At 44.5% G+C, this 20,572-nt stretch overlaps 1 protein-coding gene across 1 annotated transcript in view; it reads left to right on the top strand.

The window, feature by feature from the left end:
• LOC141128154 (uncharacterized) overlaps positions 1–20,572 on the top strand; it is a 152,641-nt gene that overhangs the window by 96,352 nt on the left and 35,717 nt on the right. Inside the window, exon 7 of the mRNA XM_073615261.1 lies at positions 8,204–8,423. Coding sequence (XP_073471362.1) covers positions 8,204–8,423 — 220 coding nt within the window. The remainder of the gene's footprint in view (positions 1–8,203; positions 8,424–20,572) is intronic.

Below are 20,572 nucleotides of genomic sequence, written 5' to 3'. Positions count from 1 at the left end.
ACCATCCCCCTTGTAAAATAACATTATATGCCCCTGTGCCTGTGTTATATAAAAAAAATGCCGATTATACTTATATCAGAGATGCTCACGTGACTCCTCGGCTCTCTCTCCTCCCCTCCTCCCTGGCTGACGTCAGAGGAAGTTCTCGACCCAGCCCGCTATAGCTGTCAGCTGAGGAGATGAGAGAGCCGAGGAGTCACCTGAGCACTAGGAGACGCTCTGATATATGGTATAATCTGCATTTTTTTTATATAACAGACACAGGGGCACATAATGTTATTTTACAAAGGGGATGGTATGTTTATAATGTAGTGGCTTAACAACCACTTTAATCTTTCCTCTCTGCTCTCCACAGCCCCGGAACAGATACCACAAGACATCTTCAAACATCACTGGAACCTGGAAAAATTGCTGCCCAGATTTGGTAGTGATCCAAATATGGGCAATGATGTCACAGAGAACTCCTTCTCCAGAAATGTAATTCTCTTAGTGCTAAAACTGTGTATACATGGAAAGCCAATGCCTGGAAATGAATAAAATCACATTCCTGCTATTTAACTCCATTCACCCAATGATTTTAACCAGTAATCATAAAAAAAACTGTACTATACTTTAACCACTTGCCGACCGCCTAACGTATATATACGTCGGCAGAATGGCACGGGCAGGCAGAATCACGTACCTGTACGTGATCTGCCTCCCGCGGGCGGGGGGTCCAATCGGACCCCCCCCCGGTGCCATCGGCGGTCGGCATCTGACTGGGAGCGTCGGGAGGCGAGGGGGAGACCATCCGATCGTGGCCCCCCCCTCGCGATCGCTCCCAGCCAATGGGAATCCTCCTCTGCCTGTGTATAGTTTCACACAGGCAGAGGATGTGATGTCATCTCTCCTCGGTCTGGCAGTTTCCGTCCAGCGCCGAGGAGAGAAGACATGTAAGTGCACAACACACAAACACACACAGTAGAACATGCCAGGCATACCTTACACCCCCGATCCCCCCCCGATCGCCCCCCGACCCCCCCCCCAATCACCCCCCCCCCGTCACAAACTGACATTAGCAGTATTTTTTTTTTTTTTTTTCTGATTACTGCATAGTGTCAGTTTGTGACAGTTACAGTGTTAGGGCAGTGAGTGGTAGCCCCCTTTAGGTCTAGGATACCCCCCTAACCCCCCCTAATAAAGTTTTAACCCCTTGATCACCCCCTGTCACCAGTGTCACTAAGCGATCATTTTTCTGATCGCTGTATTAGTGTCGCTGGTGACGATAGTTAGAGACGTAAATATTTAGGTTCGCCGTCAGCGTTTTATAGCGTCAGGGACCCCCATATACTATCTAATAAAGGTTTTAACCCCTTGATTGCCCCCTAGTTAACCCTTTCACCACTGATCACCGTATAACTGTTACGAGTGACGCTGGTTAGTTTGTTTATTTTTTATAGTGTCAGGGCACCCGCCGTTTATTACCGAATAAAGGTTTAGCCCCCTGATCGCCCGGCGGTGATATGCGTCGCCCCAGGCAGCGTCAGATTAGCGCCAGTACCGCTAACACCCACGCACGCAGCATACGCCTCCCTTAGTGGTATAGTATCTGTACGGATCAATATCTGATCCAATCAGATCTATACTAGCGTCCCCAGCAGTTTAGGGTTCCCGAAAACGCAGTGTTAGCGGGATCAGCCCAGATACTCGCTAGCACCTGCGTTTTGCCCCTCTGCCCGGCCCACCCAAGTGCAGTATCAATCGATCACTGTCACTTACAAAACACTAAACGCATAACTGCAGCGTTCGCATAGTCAGGCCTGATCCCTGCGATCGCTAACAGTTTTTTTGGTAGCGTTTTGGTGAACTGGCAAGCACCAGCCCCAGGCAGCGTCAGATTAGCGCCAGTACCGCTAACACCCACGCACGCACCGTACACCTCCCTTAGTGGTATAGTATCTGATCGGATCAATATCTGATCTGATCAGATCTATACTAGCGTCCCCAGCAGTTTAGGGTTCCCACAAACGCAGTGTTAGCGGGATCAGCCCAGATACCTGCTAGCACCTGCGTTTTGCCCCTCCGCCCGGCCCAGCCCAGCCCACCCAAGTGCAGTATCGATCGATCACTGACACTTACAAAACACTAAACACATAACTGCAGCGTTCGCAGAGTCAGGCCTGATCACTGCGATCGCTAACAGTTTTTCTGGTAGCGTTTTGGTGAACTGGCAAGCACCAGCCCCAGGCAGCGTCAGGTTAGCGCCAGTACCGCTAACACCCACGCACGCAGCATACGCCTCCCTTAGTGGTATAGTATCTGAACGGATCAATATCTGATCTGATCAGATCTATACTAGCGTCCCCAGCAGTTTAGGGTTCCCACAAACGCAGTGTTAGCGGGATCAGCCCAGATACCTGCTAGCACCTGCGTTTTGCCCCTCCGCCCGGCCCAGCCCAGCCCACCCAAGTGCAGTATCGATCGATCACTGTCACTTACAAAACACTAAACGCATAACTGCAGCGTTCGCAGAGTCAGGCCTGATCCTTGCGATCGCTAACAGTTTTTTTGGTAGCGTTTTGGTGAACTGGCAAGCACCAGCGGCCTAGTACACCCCGGTCGTAGTCAAACCAGCACTGCAGTAACACTTGGTGACGTGGCGAGTCCCATAAGTGCAGTTCAAGCTGGTGAGGTGGCAAGCACAAGTAGTGTCCCGCTGCCACCAAGAAGACGAACACAGGCCCGTCGTGCCCATAATGCCCTTCCTGCTGCATTCGCCAATCCTAATTGGGAACCCACCGCTTCTGCGGCGCCCGTACTTCCCCCATTCACATCCCCAACCAAATGCAGTCGGCTGCATGAGAGGCATTTTCTTTATGTCCTCCCGAGTACCCCTACCCAACGAACCCCCCCCCAAAAAAGATGTCGTGTCTGCAGCAAGCGCGGATATAGACGTGACACCCGCTATTATTGTCCCTCCTGTCCTGACAATCCTGGTCTTTGCATTGGTGAATATTTTGAACGCTACCATGCACTAGTTGAGTATTAGCGTAGGGTACAGCATTGCACAGACTAGGCACACTTTCACAGGGTCTCCCAAGATGCCATCGCATTTTGAGAGACCCGAACCTGGAACCGGTTACAGTTATAAAAGTTAGTTACAAAAAAAAGTGTAAAAAAAAAAAAAAAACACATACAAAAATATAAAATAAAAAAAAAATAGTTGTCGTTTTATTGTTCTCTCTCTCTCTCTCTCTCTATTCTCTCTCTATTGTTCTGCTCTTTTTTACTGTATTCTATTCTGCAATGTTTTATTGTTATTATGTTTTATCATGTTTGCTTTTCAGGTATGCAATTTTTTATACCTTACCGTTTACTGTGCTTTATTGTTAACCATTTTTTTGTCTTCAGGTACGCCATTCACGACTTTGAGTGGTTATACCAGAATGATGCCTGCAGGTTTAGGTATCATCTTGGTATCATTCTTTTCAGCCAGCGGTCGGCTTTCATGTAAAAGCAATCCTAGCGGCTAATTAGCCTCTAGACTGCTTTTACAAGCAGTGGGAGGGAATGCCCCTCCCCCCCCAACGTCTTCCGTGTTTTTCTCTGGCTCTCCTGTCTCAACAGGGAACCTGAAAATGCAGCCGGTGATTCAGCCAGCTGACCATAGAGCTGATCAGAGACCAGAGTGGCTCCAAACATCTCTATGGCCTAAGAAACCGGAAGCTACGAGCATTTTATGACTTAGATTTCGCCGGATGTAAACAGCGCCATTGGGAAATTGGGAAAGCATTTTATCACACCGATCTTGGTGTGGTCAGATGCTTTGAGGGCAGAGGAGAAATCTAGGGTCTAATAGACCCCAATTTTTGCAAAAAAGAGTACCTGTCACTACCTATTGCTATGATAGGGGATATTTACATTCCCTGAGATAACAATAAAAATGATTAAAAAAAAAAAAAAAATGAAAGGAACAGTTTAAAAATAAGATAAAAAAATAATAATAATAAAGAAAAAAAAAAAAAAAAAAAAAAAGCACCCCTGTCCCCCCTGCTCTCGCGCTAAGGCGAACGCAAGCGTCGGTCTGGCGTCAAATGTAAACAGCAATTGCACCATGCATGTGAGGTATCGCCGCGAAGGTCAGATCGAGGGCAGTAAGTTTAGCAGTAGACCTCCTCTGTAAATCTAAAGTGGTAACCTGTAAAGGCTTTTAAAGGCTTTTAAAAATGTATTTAGTTTGTCGCCACTGCACGTTTGTGCGCAATTTTAAAGCATGTCATGTTTGGTATCCATGTACTCGGCCTAAGATCATCTTTTTTATTTCATCAAACATTTGGGCAATATAGTGTGTTTTAGTGCATTAAAATGTAAAAAAGTGTGTTTTTTCCCCAAAAAATGCGTTTGAAAAATCGCTGCGCAAATACTGTGTGAAAAAAAAAAATGAAACACCCACCATTTTAATCTGTAGGGCATTTGCTTTAAAAAAAATATATAATGTTTGGGGGTTCAAAGTAATTTTCTTGCAAAAAAAAATTATTTTTTTATGTAAACAATAAGTGTCAGAAAGGGCTTTGTCTTCAAGTGGTTAGAAGTGTGGGTGATGTGTGACATAAGCTTCTAGATGTTGTGCATAAAATGCCAGGACAGTTCAAAACCCCCCCAAATGACCCCATTTTGGAAAGTAGACACCCCAAGCTATTTGCTGAGAGTCATGTTGAGTCCATGGAATAATTTATATTGTGACACAAGTTGCGGGAAAGAGACAATTTTTTATTTTTTTTATTTTTTTTTGCGCAAAGTTGTCACTAAATGATATATTGCTCAAACATGCCATGGGAATATGTGAAATTACACCCCAAAATACATTCTGCTGCTTCTCCTGAGTACGGGGATACCACATGTGTGGGACTTTTTGGGAGCCTAGCCGCGTACGGGACCCCGAAAACCAAGCACCGCCTTCAGGCTTTCTTAGGCCGTAAATTTTTGATTTCACTCTTCACTGCCTATCACAGTTTCGGAGGCCATGGAATGCCCAGGTGGCAAAAAAACCCCCCAAATGACCCCATTTTGGAAAGTAGACACCCCAAGCTATTTGCTGAGAGGTATAGTGAGTATTTTGCAGACCTCACTTTTTGTCACAAAGTTTTGAAAATTGAAAAAAGAAAAAAAAAAATTTTTTTTCTCGTCTTTCTTTATTTTCAAAAACAAATGAGAGCTGCAAAATACTCACCATGCCTCTCAGCAAATAGCTTGGGGTGTCTACTTTCCAAAATGGGGTCATTTGGGGGGGGTTTGTGCCACCTGGGCATTCCATGGCCTCCGAAACTGTGATAGGCAGTGAGGAGTAAAATCAAAAATGTACGCCCTTAGAAATCCTGAAGGCAGTGATTGGTTTTCGGGGTCCCGTACGCGGCTAGGCTCCCAAAAAGTCCCACACATGTGGTATCCCCATACTCAGGAGAAGCAGCTAAATGTATTTTGGGGTGCAATTCCACATATGCCCATGGCCTGTGTGAGCAATATATCATTTAGTGACAACTTTGTGCAAAAAAAAAAAAAAAAAAAAAAAAATTTGTCACTTTCCCGCAACTTGTGTCAAAATATAAAACATTCCATGGACTCAACATGCCTCAAAGCAAATAGCTTGGGGTGTCTACTTTCCAAAATGGGGTCATTTGGGGGGGTTTTATGTCATCTGGGCATTTTATGGCCTTCAAAACTGTGATAGGTAGTGAGGAGTAAAATCAAAAATGTACGCCCTTAGAAATCCTGAAGGCAGTGATTGGTTTTCGGGGCCCCGTACGCGGCTAGGCTCCCAAAAAGTCTCACACATGTGGTATCCCCATACTCAGGAGAAGCAGCTAAATGTATTTTGGGGTGCAATTCCACATATGCCCATGGCCTGTGTGAGCAATATATCATTTAGTGACAAATTTTTGTAATTTTTTTTTTTTTTTTTTGTCATTGTTCAATCACTTGGGACAAAAAAAATGAATATTCAATGGGCTCAACATGCCTCTCAGCAAATTCCTTGGGGTGTCTACTTTCCAAAATGGGGTCATTTGTGGGGGTTTTGTACTGCCCTGCCATTTTAGCACCTCAAGAAACGACATAGGCAGTCATAAATTAAAGGCTGTGTAAATTCCAGAAAATGTACCCTAGTTTGTAGACGCTATAACTTTTGCGCAAACCAATAAATATACACTTATTGACATTTTTTTTACCAAAGACATGTGGCCGAATACATTTTGGCCTAGATGTATGACTAAAATTGAGTTTATTGGATTTTTTTTAGAACAAAAAGTAGAAAATATCATTTTTTTTCAAAATTTTCGGTCTTTTTCCGTGTATAGCGCAAAAAATAAAAACGGCAGAGGTGATCAAATACTATCAAAAGAAAGCTCTATTTGTGGGAAGAAAAGGACGCAAATTTAGTTTGGGTACAGCATTGCATGACCGCGCAATTAGCAGTTAAAGCGACGCAGTGCCGAATTGTAAAAAGTGCTCTGGTCAGGAAGGGGGTAAAACCTTCCGGGGCTGAAGTGGTTAAACATTCGAATGATAGCTCAGTCAGCAACACAGTTGATTACAGTGATTTAGAGGGAATTTCAGAAAATAATTACCCTGTTAAATATTTGGGGGGATTTATTTGGTTAAATGTTCACTGGGCAAAATGCAAAGTGAATCTATGATAAATACTCCCCTACCAAAATAGATCCTTGCTAGTGACCTGCTATAAACTCCTCTTCATGATTTTCACACTCATTTTGAGCCATATTGCAGAAACACCTCACCTGCATCATCTGTGCAAGTTAAAAGGTATTCAAATATATATAAAAAGTTTGTGCTTAAAAAAACACTGAACATGTTGAAATAAACTTGACAGTTTCTGTGTGAATATCAAAGAAAATGTTTGATACATTATAATGAATATGTGTGACACAGCACTTAATGATATACATATATTAAATGTGCACTATTTTTAGTGATAATTAGTATGAATATTTGTACATTAGTTAAATTTATACTGTAGTTCTAAATGCTGGGTTATATAAGTTTTCATTGTCATTTGTTTTTTTTTATATCAGTTAGTCACTGGTTTAGCTCTAATAGCACTTTACGTTTGGTATGGATTTTTGATATTTGTCTATTAGATATATTAATAGCACTATTTACTGTGCCACACAAGTTAAAAGGTATAGTAATACATTAATTACATTTTAATAGCAATCCAAGGAGCAAAAGAACTGAAATAATCCTCCTTGAAATAGTAATAATACAAGTAAAAAGGCGCAAAGCACAGTTACCTTGAAAGTAAAACCGATTAGTCCAGAAACTGAAAACTGTAAAAATGCATGTGTAAGTTCATGCATATATACTGGGAGTATATACAAGAGGTCAGTCAGGGCGGCCACCAAAGGAACCAAAAGCAGGGTCCAGCAAGCTAAAACAACAACAAGGAGAGGGGCGCCTCTGAGTATAAATCATAAATACATTTTATTAAAACAACAATATCCACTCACATGGAAGTTGGAGAAGTTGCATTAGGGTCGGTTGGCTGGGCTGGAGAGATGCGGTGGAACTACAGGTCACAGCGGTTCCTGCAGGGCATGCCAGGTCCAAAGAGGATTAGTTCTTGCACCCGGGTTCAGTCTCTTGCAGCGAACAGTCCAACACAAATCCTGCTGGGTTGGGAGCCAGGTTATGTCCCAGATGCACAGATAGGGGTTCCAGGGAAGGAAGGGAGAGATGTATAGGACGCCAGAGCATCCGTTCAGCCGTGCTGCTGCTCACTGATAGAATGGTGTGAAGCCTCTAGGAAGGGAAAAGGCCGGCCGAGCCGAAGATCTCAAACGAGGCTTGGAGAGCAAGTACAGCGTGGCGCCCGGTGATGATGTCACACGCATGCGACGCGTTTCAGAATAGGCTTGCCATTGGTGGACGAATGGCCGCATTCCTTTGTCAAGCATCTCCTTGAAATAGTAAACAGCACAAACATACCATCCATCTGATGTCTTTGGAAATTTTGGGGGGGTATAATAGGGTCCAGATTTGTCATAAACAGTATGCTCTTTGAACATTATTTTTTATACTCTAAATACATAGACTGCTAAATAATTGAAATTAATGAAAAATGTAAAGCAAAATAAGTTGGCATTTTAGTCGTTTTATTAAATTACCATAAATCTGTAATGTAAATGTGATTTCATTTATTATTTTGAAGGTGTTACAGAAGTACAGCAAAAGACCCCACCACCTTTAAGCTGTGCAGGTAGTGAAGCACTGGGAAATGCACTGTGTGCCATCATTAAATCAAACTCAAGTGCCATTACAACAATATGTAAAAGACTCAGCAGACACCTACTTCCCAAAGCTCTACGACAGTTTATATGGCTGGATAAACTTATAAGATCTGAAAAAAAATTAAAAGGGGAAAAAATTGAGTAAGCTTTATTTACTTTTTTTTCATAGTTCATAACCATTTTTTTTTATATTATTATATTTTGCCAAATGTATTGCAATATTTAGGTAAACAGTGGTTTGTACCCATTTTCCTTATTTATTTTGGTCAGCAAAAAAATAATTTAAAACATTTTAAAACATCAGTTTAACAATGTGTAGACTTAAAAACTAAAATGAATGAATGCAATAGGTCCAATTCTATTACACTTTTCTGACATTACAAATACATTTATAGAAGCGGTTTACCTGCCAAAGAATATGTAATTTTGTTTAGATTGTCCTGAGATCCACACATCTCTTTCAGACAGCACAACCGAGTTGGTGACCTCACTTTGCTCAAGTTAGAGACCCTGTCATCAACTTAAAAAATTGCAGGTAAAAACACAAAAAAATCAAGTATTTTAAATACTTTTTCTTTCCAATTTTTGCTAACTTGCAATGTGCCTCTGTTTTGCTTTGTATCTTTTAGGGTACTGCAGTAAAGCAAGAAAGAAGAAGCCCCTGTAGTATATTGATGTGCTTTACTAAATAAGAATGCTGTATATACAAACTACTTACAATTGTAGGAAAACAGAACAAGACATACAGAATATCATAAATATGCATACAACACACGTGCACACACTACCAAACCTTCACAGCAAATGATCATTGACAATGGTCTATATAAGATAGGGATACACTAAAAAGTAACTTTGTTTGGGTTATAGTTCATGATTTTCATAACAAACAGGACTCCAGGCTCTACTCAAGCGATTGTTGCAAGAGACTAGGCAGTCTCGTAATGTAGATTTAGCATCATCCCCATGTGAAGTTTCTTCTTTGGTCTTGTGAAGTCACCTCTGGCACAGACTTGCCTTCCTTGTTCTTCCTGTTGTAATGGAGCCCCCCTTTGAGCTTATGCTGCTGGCTTTTTATTTAAAAAGTTTGAGTAGCCATTCCTACATTAGTGTATCCCACTGTAGTATCATATACCATAGGCCAAATGTGTCAAAACGTAAAGCTGTTGTTTACTTAACATAGCTTGGATGCAGTGGTTGGTCAGAACTCCTCTAAAACAATGGGAGCATCAAAAAATGTGTACATTGTCCATTGAATCATTTATATTTACCCAGTATACAACAATAGTATCTATTTTCACATTGTATTAGGGGACAGCATGTGCAAACATTGTTCTAATTGCAATTGCATTTGTTTGAGAAATGTTCACACAAGAACATAATGTTTACTGCTTAAATCAATAGCTTTTAATATGTAAGTCTGGGAAATCACCAAACCTATAGCTGGCCTCTGATGGTGCTAACAAATTTGACTATTCCAGGAAGAGTAATTATTTAGCATGACCCCCTTTCTCCTTGCATGTTATAGCCTTCTACTCTTCCTGGTATGTCTATTTACTTTCTGCTGGCTCTGCTCCTCTCGCCTGCTCACATAACCTATTATTTACCTGCTGAGGAAGGAGTGAAAAAGGGGAATACTATAGTAGGTGTCAGGGAAATGACTGAAGAAGGACTGGCAATTCCACCCAAGACAATCAAGGCTGCCATGGTGCACAGTGTGACTGATGTGGGCATAGGAGTGAAAGGAAGGAGTGAAAAAGGGGAATACTATAGTAGGTGTCAGGGAAATGACTGAAGAAGGACTGGCAATTCCACCCAAGACAATCAAGGCTGCCATGGTGCACAGTGTGACTGATGTGTGACATAAGCCTGCTGCTGGAGCCGCTCATTGCTGGATTATCTTCAGCTTCCCCTTGACCCCGCGTTCCTGTGTATCCTGATTGAACTTCTGTTATTGACCCAGCTTGCTCTGACCTGTGATCCTGATCTCCTGATTTACCCTTGGCTTGTACTTCTGACTTCTCTCTGGCTTATTCCACCGTGTCTGACCTTGGCTTATTGACTCTGCTACAGACGATGAGACTCTCCTCATCGTCTTCCTGTGTATGACCCGGCTATCCAATCTCATCATCTGAACTGATCTTATTGTGTATGACCCCTGGCCTGGCTCTCATTTCTGTCTCCGTTTTGCTACTCTGTCAAGTTTACCTGGTACTCTGCAAGCACACCAGCTTTACAATTCCTCCAGCCAGTCAGTTCCTGCTACATCACGGTGACCAGCTCATCTCATCTCAGTACCTGCAAACCGTGCTTCTCTGGGCTCTGCTCTCCCTGTACCACTTTCTGGGAAGAGCTGCACTTAGCCACAAGGGGAGCCCTCTCAGCATCTCGGCCTCACACCTGGTACGTTACAGCAGGGGTCTCCAAACTATAGCCCCCCAGTTGTTCAGGAACTACAATTCCCATCATGCCTAGTTATGTCTGTGAATGTCAGAGTTTTACAATGCCTCATGGGACATGTAGTTCGGCAACAGCTGGAGGGCCGTAGTTTTGAGATCCCTCCTATAGAGTGTGACTTGAGTGAAAGCTCTGAGTCTGCTGGAGCTGCTGACATCACATCAGAGATGGTAGCACCAAGCAGCAGTCTCAGGGCGCTGGGATCTCTACACAAAGGAGACTTTTACAGATAAATAACACGCCTAAACTATGTTAAATGCACATGTAATCTCATGGGATGATTGTTGGTGAAATAATGCTCTATTGAAAGGATTGTCTTTTTAAGAAGCACATCTGGATCATCTCCCAGCCTGTGACTGGACAATGAAGAAGTGGCAGCAGTTTGATAAGGTCCACATGTAGCAGATCTTGATTGGGTGAAAGTACCATGTACAGAGGATTATAATAGGAAGATTTTGAAGGCAAATTCAAGCATTTACATTTTATTTATTTATTTATTTTTACTTAATACAAATCTGCAACAAATTGTGTGTTAATCTGCTTGGCTTTCCAGTTTGATAGGTAGCCCATTTTTGCATCTAATTGATGCCATCTGATTAAATAATCTTTTTACACTAATTTGTATTATTTTACATGGCTATCTTTTGAGAGCATTATGAAAAAAACAACCTGTTCATGTTATGATCTTCGAGCAATTGTCCTACCAGATGCTGTTTTTTCAAATGACAAAAACTTTCCAGTTATTGCAGTGCTTCCAATTAATTATGCTAATCAGAACTTCTGCATTTGGAATAGCATTGTTAAAGGGGCATTCCAGTCAATACCCAACTAAGCATAAAGCTACTCTCATCCCCATTCTAATGCCCTGTACACACGATCGGATATTGATCGGACATTCCGACAACAAAATCCATCAGATTTTTTCCCACGGATGTTGGCTCAAACTTGTCTTGCATACATACCGTCGCACAAAGTTGTCAGAATTTCCGAACGTCAAGAACGCGGTGACGTAGAACACGTATGACGGGACTATAAAAGGGCAGTTCAATACCAAGCGCGCCACCCTTTGGGCTCCTTTTGCTAATCTTGTGTTAGTAAAAGTTTGGTGAGAGACAATTTGCGCTTTTCAGACTCGTGGTTTTCAGTTTGTTTTTCTGCTGTTCAGTTTGTGCTTGTGGGTTTGTATCTGGTCTTCAGTGCGTGTAGTGAGTTCGCATTTATTTATCACTGTGTTTTTGTTCGCTCGTTACTCATTTTCAGGTCGCTCTTTACAGGCCTTGCTGTTCTTCAGTGCGTTCTGTTACTTCGTTCTGACTAGCCGACCGTTTTGAAGCCATGGTGTGTGTACGTACTCATCGTAGAGTTTGTGCTGTGCGGGGGCTTGGTGTTGGGGTTCTTACTTTGACACAAGCCCAGTCCATGAACAGGGTGGGGAGGAGTTTATGGACCAAGAATTGGTTGCTCCAGCATGACCAATTCTATCACATGCCTTTGCTCCATGAGAATAATCCTGACGATTTCAGGAACTTTCTCAGGATTAAGGACCCCGTTTTTCACCGTTTGTTCGCTTTGCTGACCCCTTATATCAGCAGGCAGGATACCTGCATGAGGCAAGCCACGTTGCGGTACTTGGCAATGGGGAGAAGCCTGCAGGACCTCAAGTTCTCGACAGGCATCTCCCCCCAGGCTCTAGGGGTCATTTTCCCGGAGACCTGTTCTGCCATCATCCAGGTCCTGCAGAAGGACTATATTAAGGTAAGATTTTTATCCTTTAACATCTCATTATTTGTATTTAATGTTTGATAATGTATTGTATTTCTTTAATCATTCCGTAATTACCATGATTGTAATAAGCTGTGAATGTCCCCTTTATCCTCATGCATGCTGGAATGTGTTAACGGTTTTTTTTTGTCCTTCATGCATATTTGCCTTCACTTACCTCCCCAGCATGCTCTCCTGGGCCTATATCCACCTCGCCTAGTCACTTAACAATGTATTTTGTCAGCTCCATTGTAGTGATTTACCATAAACACCCCCTAAAATGTGTACAGATGTTATTTGTGTCCTTAAATTCTGGCAGAGTCAGAGGCTTTTTTTTGGGTCCCAAACTAATTTGGAACCCTCCCTCCCCCCAACCGCTAAGTCAACCCATACCAATCCTCTATCTGATGACTTTGCCAAACCCATACACACTATACCTACCTCTTTTGTGGTCAGATTTCTGTATGAATTCCCCAAAGCATGTAGTGCAAGGGCCTGCCTGAATACTTTCAAATGGTACTGTTTAAAGTTTTTGTATCTTATTATTATCTTGATAGGCAATTGCAGAATGTTAAAATTGTGCTCCAATTTGGACAGTGTGTATTTATATTTTTGTATTATGACACTTCTTACCTGTCCAGTGGGCTGGCAATAGTGTAAGTAAGGAGGGGCTGGCCAAAGTAATACACATTATTTAGGCATTCATCTCTCAATGAAGTGGAGAGGGTTACCTGTCCAAAACATCTCCTCTCCTAAAATTTTAACAATGGGCCATCAAAGGGGGTGAGTAATCTGATAGGTGGACCTTATACTCCCTAAAATAAATGTTATACTGATGTTGGCCAAGAATGTTTGTGTCTAATCTGCTTTCAATGTTTATGTGCAAAATTACTAATTTTTTTATTCTCGTTTGACTCCACAGTTTCCTTCCACGCCACAGGAATGGCAGACTGTGGCCTCCCACTTTGCCCAGTGGTGGGACTTTTCAAACTGCGGAGGGGCAATTGACGGGAAACATGTCCACATAGTCCCACCCCCCAACTCGGGGTCATACTATTATAATTACAAGGGGTTCAATAGTATTGTGATGTTGGCGGTGGTGTCGGCTACTTATGAGTTCCTGTATGTGGACGGGGGGAAGAATGGCCGGATATCGGATGGTGGAGTTATTGCCCAGACCGAGTTCTACAGGCATCTCCAGAATGGCAGCTTGGGCTTGCCACCTCCAGAAGACAATGCGGAAGGACTCCCATTCATCTTCGTTGCGGATGAAGCGTTTGCGCTGGGAGACCATCTTATGCGGCCATTCCCTAGGAGGACCCTCATCCCGGACCAGAGGGTTTTTAATTACCGGCTGGCCAGAGCCAGAAGAGTGGTGGAGAATACGTTTTGAATAATGGCCAGCCGGTTCCGCCTATTTCTTACATGATACACATGGCGGAATATAAGCTCAATCATCCTGTGTTGCCATGTTCTCCACAACTTTTTAAGGAGAAATTCTTTAAACTATGCTGCCTCAGTTGGGCCATATTAATGAACCAACCCTGACAGCGCTTGAAACTGGCCGTTCCGGGCTTGCCCCCACCAGAGTGCCCGCGAGGTCCGTATAAGATACATGGAATACTTTGTGGGTAGGGGAGCCATCAATATGCCAGACAATGTCTGAGACATTTTTAAAATAAAATATATTTGAAATTAACAACTATTTGCTTTGATTTACTGCTTGGCTTTCTTTTATTTATTTTAATTGGGACAAGAATGAAAAATGCTGGGCTCAGAATGATAGTCTTTTCTATTTATTAACATTCAATTTGCAACAGTCATGAGATGAAAATTGTGTGTGATTGATGAAGAAAAAACTAAAACTATGTCCCGTTTTCATACACAGGAAGACCTCAGCCAGGAGGAGGCTGTGGAATGTGGCAGCCAGGAGGAGGCAGGGGTTAGTGGCAGCCAGGAGGAGGTGGGGGTAAGTGGCAGCCAGGAGGAGGCGGGGGTAAGTGGCAGCCAGGAGGATGCAGGGGTTAGTGGCAGCCAGGAGGAGGCAGGGGTAAGTGGCAGCCAGGAGGAGGCGGTAGTAAGTGGCAGCCAGGAGGCGGCAGGGCCCACTAGGAGCCTAACACAATCACAGGTTCCTCCCCTCCACCTTCCAAACAAAAGACCCAGGAAGGGGAGTAACGTGGAGGAGTCAGCGCTCAGGCTGATTCAGGAGTCTTCTGCTTCCCTCAGAGCCACCCCCACTCATGAAGAGGCCTTTGCCTCCATGGCTGCCACCAAACTGCAGGACATGCAGGAGGGCCAATGCCTCATGTGTGAGGAAATCATTTATAAAACATTAAATAAGGGGTTGAGGGGAAAAATCACACCCAATACCCACCTGTGTGAGTTGCATCATCCTCCTCCTCCTCCTGCCAACACCACAGCCACAGCCTGGAAGGAAGAGTGGAAGGAAGACAAGAAAGTGATGGCCTGGGTTCAGTCTGGTCTGACAAAAGATGCAGGCTCTTGTATGACCACAGCCTGGGGACTTAGATGTCATCTGCTGCTGTTCATGATCTCTTGGACTTCTGGACCAGATTGTACTCCCTTAGATAAGGACTCCTCAGGCCACCAATTTTGCGTGAAAATAGTTGATGTGTGCCCTGGGGGCCAAAGGCTTCCCCAATTTCTGCTGTTTCTCCAGCGTTGCCTCCCTCTTTATTTGGTTAGGACCCCTTAATAAAAAATGTTTTTAAGTAATTTTTAGAAGGTTAGCAATGATATCTTCCACATATCTATCATGAAATAATTATTTTTTAACACCTTGACCGCAGTTATACAAATAGTGCTGTTAGATGATCTCCAGAAAATGGATACAGGCAGGTGCTGGTGAAGGTGTACAGCTCACACTCAGCTCTTCAGGCGTGCTCCCTTCCTTCCCTCAGGCTCGGAGCCATGCTGCCTAGAGAAGATGGAGGAGGTGGCTGGAGCCAAAATTGACCAGGTGCGAAGGAGGAAGAAGTTACTCCTCCGCTCTGAATGCCGGGGCCTCGCTGTCACTGGTTGCTAGACGCCAGGCAGTAGGTGAGTCTTGCAACCAGTGCAGCAGGCAGCAGAGAGGCCAGCGGACGGTGCCCCTTTGCAGGAGCTTGTGGCGCTTGTTCCGTGTGTGGACACCTTGCTCTCGGGGGGGGGGGGGCACCGTGTGGATGCTCATGGTTGCACTCACATATTTCATAAACTAAAAGCATGTTGAATGCAGCCTCATCTCGCTGAAGTTGGAGAACCACGTGCATCATGGCCAGTGATGTCCGGTGGTACTCAGCATGAAGTTTGAATCTCTGACTTCAGGCTGACAGGCTGAAGGGAGGCAATTTGGGTTCACACTGGGCTCAGCTGCACATCTGAGCCTGCTGTTAATGGGCTCACACAGGTCACTCCTACTGTCGGGTGGACATGGCTACATGTTTTGGGGGTGTGTCCCCCTTTCTCAAGCCTCTCGGGTACTAAACCAAAAAAATGTATTATATTGAAACGTACCAATCCATAGATGTTGTGACTGTATTAGTTTTCTTTTTTAGGTTTTTTTCCCTCTGTTTTTACCTGGTGATCTGGCCAATAGCATACCTCCTGTATTAGAGCGCCCCCACTCAGGGTGAAGGAGCACAGGGGAACCTTCAAACAGCAGCATTTTCTGTCTGGGAGAAGGGGAGTGTTAGATGCACTAACAGATTTAGATACACTAAACAATTTGAAGCCAAACTCCAGTTGCATTTACACAAGCAGTTAGAGCAACAGTGTTTTTTTTTCTTTTGGGATAAAGTTTTTACATAAATAAATAAAAGCTGACCATTGTACGCAACCCTATCAGTGTTGAATGGCTTGTCTCAACACTCTTAACTGTTACATCTGCAGGACAATGTATTATGTTTGAAAAACAAGCTGGCCAGATCACCAGTTGAAAATAAATGAAAGAAAGCCTAAAGAAACGAATGCAGTCATCACATCTAAGAATTGGTAAGTTGCAAAATAATACATGTTCACTTTTGGGCTTAAAGTGATACTAAAGTCTTGTAAATAGGGATGAACCGAACATCCCCCGGTTCGGTTTGCACCAGAACCTGCAAACGGACCGAAAGTTTGCGCGAACTTTGTCTATGTCAATGGGACTCGAACGTTCAAAATCAAAAGTGCTAATTTTAAAGGCAAATATGCAAGTTATTGTCCTAAAAAGGGTTTGCCGACCTGGGTCCTGCCCTAGGGGACATGTATAAATGCAAAAAAAAGTTTTAAAAACGGACGTTTTTTCGGAAGCAGTGATTTTAATGATGCTTAAAGTGAAATATTCCTTTAAATATCATACCTGGGGGGTGTCTATAGTATGCCTGTAAAGTGGTGCGTGTTTCCCGTGCTTAGAACAGTCCCTGCACAAAATGACATTTTTAAAGGAATAAAAGTCATTTAAAACTGCTTGCGGCTTTAATGTAATGTCGGGTCCCGGCGATATGGATGAAAATCAGTGAGACAAATGGCATGGGTACCCCCCACCCCCCCAGTCCATTACCAGGCCCTTTGGGTTTTGTATAGATATTAAGGGGAACCCCGCACCCACATTAAAAAAAGGAAAGGCGTGGAACCCCCAGGCCCTAAATACTCTGAACAGCAGTATACAGGCGGTGCAAACAAGACAGGGACTGTAGGTTTGTTGGTAAGTAGAATCTGTTTGTAATTTTGAACTGGTACATTTTTAAAGTGTAGCTCCAGCCAAAAAATCAATTTTTACCCTTTTTGGAAAACATAGGGAAGGGTTATCACCCCTGTAACATTTGTTTTGCTGTCTGTGCACCTCCTCAGAAGATTTCACCTCGCTTTCTGTCCCAATGACAAATGTTTTTTGAAAATTTGGGGGTTTTAGTGAAACAAGGATTGGTGGTAAAGCATCAGTGAAGAGGAGACACGTTTTTCCCATGTTAACTCTTACAGGAGAGAATTTCCCTTCCTAGGGATAGATTTCATCTCACTTCCTGTTGTCTCCTTCCGTTTGCAAGTAGGAGTCGTTTGTAAGTTGGATGTTTGAAAGTAGGGGCCTGCCCTATATACTTTGCAGAAATTTGGGCCTTAGGTGTTGGTGTTGCCACAACACTGTAAGCCCTCACAGTTACTCTTGGTGGGCACAGAAATGGGCCGTACTGTGAAATATTAGATCAAGAATTGTAATTACATGCCATTGTTGAACAGTGGTAGAAAAATTGGGCCTTTGGTGATAGTGGTGGTGCTGGTGCCACAACACTGTAAGTCCTCACAGTTACTCTTGGTGGGCGCTGGAACGGGCCCTGCTGTGAAATATTATATCAAGAATTGTAAATACATGCACCTGTTGAACAGGTGCAGAAAAATTGGGCCTTTGGTGGTGGTGGTGTTGCCACAACACTGTAAGCCCTCACAGTTACTCTTGGTGGGCACAGGAATGGGCCCTGCTGTGAAATATTAGATCAAGAATTGTAATTACATGTCTCTGTTGAACAGGGGCAGAAAAATTGGGCCTTAGGCACTGGTGCCACAACACTGCAACCCCTCACAGATGCTATAGTTGGAGCACAGGAATGAGCCCTGCTGCAAAGTATTGCATCAAAAATTGTAATTACACGCCCTGTTAAACAGGGGCAGAAAAATTGGGCCTTGGGCACTGGTGCTGGTGCCACAACACTGCAACCCCTCACTGGTGGCAGTGCCCAGAACCAAAAATGTTCTTACAAGCTATCAGCATGAAAGTTGAGGAGGAAGAGGATTGTCACTCAGCATAACAGGATAGTCACTCAGCATCAGCATAGGCAGTCTTGAAGGGATCTCACATTAAAAAAAAATCAATCGGTTACATCAGCATCAGGTGCTTGGTAGCTGGTGATTCAAGACTGATTCATTTTTATGAAGGTCAGCCTATCGACCAATTCAGACAGGCGCACCCTGTGATCGGTTACAAAGCCTCCAGCAGCATTGAATGTGCGTTCCGAAAGAATGGATGCAGGACAGGCCAGTAGCTCAATTGCATACTGTGCAAGCTTTGGCCAGTGACCCATCCTCAAGACCCAGTAACCCAGTGGATTTTCGGTGGGAAAGGTGTCCAAGTCTGATCTTGCCCCTAGGTAATCCTGCACCATGTGAATCAGACGCTGGCGATGGTTGCTGCAACACTTTGTCCAGGAGGCCCAGGAAATTGTAACCTTCCAGGCTCTGGAAACGCGTTGCACAAACTTTTCTGCAAGACCTCCCGAAGATGTTTCATCCTCTGCTCCCTCTGCGATGGCAAGATAAGGTCCGCAACCTTACCCTTGTAACGAGGATCAAGTAGGGTTGCCAGCCAGTAATCATCCATCCTGATACCACGAATACGAGGATCCTTCCGCAGGCTTTGCAGGATCAGGGAGGCCATGCAACGTAGGTTTGCTGAGGCATTCGGTCCAGAGTCCTCTGGGTCACTAAGGACGACATGCTCCGCAGCCACCTCCTCCCAGCCACGTACAAGTCCATGGGTTTCTTCGGACTGTAAATGATCCCTTGAAGACTGCTGCTGATGCTGAGTGCCAGGCTCCACCTCCATGCTGACACAATCCTCCTCCTCCTCTTCCTGTGTGATCGGTGGGCACGCAGAAACACTGTCTGGATAAAGGGGGCCTTGAGAGGTAAGGAAGTCCTCCTTTTCCTTCCTCTGTTCTGCCTCAAGTGCCCTGTCCATTATTCCACGCAGCGTGTGCTCCAACAGGTGGACAAGAGAGACAGTGTCACTGATGCATGCACTGTCACTGCTCACCATCCTTGTGGCCTCCTCAAATGGTGACAGGACAGTGCATGCATCCTTGATCATAGTCCACTGGTGTGGGGAAAAAACCAAGGTCCCTTGACCCTGTGCTGGTGCCATAGTCGCATAGGTACTCATTGATGGCCCTCTGCTGCGTGTGCAGCATGGCCAACGTTGAGTTCCACCTGGTGGGCATGTCACAGATTAGGCGGTTCTTGGGCAGGTTAAATTCCTTTTGGAGGTCAGCCAGCCGAGCGCTGGCATTATATGACCTGCGGAAATGATCACAGACTTTCCTGGCCTGCCTCGGGACATCCTGTAAGCCCAGGTACCTGCCCAAGAACCGCTGCACCACCAAGTTAAGGACATGAGCCAAACAGGGCACATGGGTCAGTTGTCCCTGTTGGAAGGCGGAGAGGTTGGTGCCATTGTCGCAAACCACCATACCTGCCTTAAGCTGGCGTGGCGTCAACCACCTTTGAACCTGCCCCTGCAGAGCTGACAGAATCTCTGCCCCAGCGTGGCTCCTGTCCCCCAAGCATACCAGCTCAAGCACTGCATGGCATCTTTTTGCCTGCGTGCTTGCGTAGCCCCTTGAACGCCTATGGAGCACCGCTGGTTCCGAGGACAAATCAGCACAGGAAGAGGCCATGGAGGAAGAAGAAGAGGAGGGGGTGGAGCAGAGAGGTGTGGCAGAATCACCACTAGAATTTTGGAGGCGTAGTGGCGGAACAACCTCCAACACCACTGCACCCTGTCCTGCATCCTTTCCAGCTGCCAGAAGAGTCACCCAGTGCACGGTGAAAGATAGGTAACGTCCCTGTCCATGCCTGCTGGACCATGAGTCAGCGGTAATATGCAGCTTACCACTGACCGCCCCTGTCCAGCGAGCCCAAGACATTGCCTTCCACATGCCGGTAGAGAGCCGGAATCACCTTCCATGAGAAAAAGTGGCGTTTGGGAACCCGCCACTGAGGAACCGCACATTCCACAAACTCACAGAAGGGGGGAGAGTCTACCAACTGAAAAGGTAGCAGTTGACGTGCTAGCAATTTAGCCAAGCTAGCATTCAACTGCTGGGCATGTGGATGGCTGGGAGCGAACTTCTTTCGGCGGTGCAGCAGCTGGGGCAGAGAAATTTGCCTGGTACAATCTGATGTCGGTGTACCGATAGCAGATTGTCTGCAAGTACTTGGCTGTTACACACCTAATTCTACACCTTCATTCCTCTCAGTGCAGGTTTCAGAGAGGACTGAAGGTATAGTGGGGTTGGAGATCCCAGCTGATGAGGAGCAAG

Source organism: Aquarana catesbeiana, linkage group LG02 (genome assembly GCF_042186555.1).
Source record: "Aquarana catesbeiana isolate 2022-GZ linkage group LG02, ASM4218655v1, whole genome shotgun sequence".
NCBI classification, from domain to species: Eukaryota; Metazoa; Chordata; class Amphibia; order Anura; family Ranidae; genus Aquarana; species Aquarana catesbeiana.
Note: the sequence above shows the minus strand (reverse complement) of the source record. Positions and strands in the feature narration are given on the sequence as shown.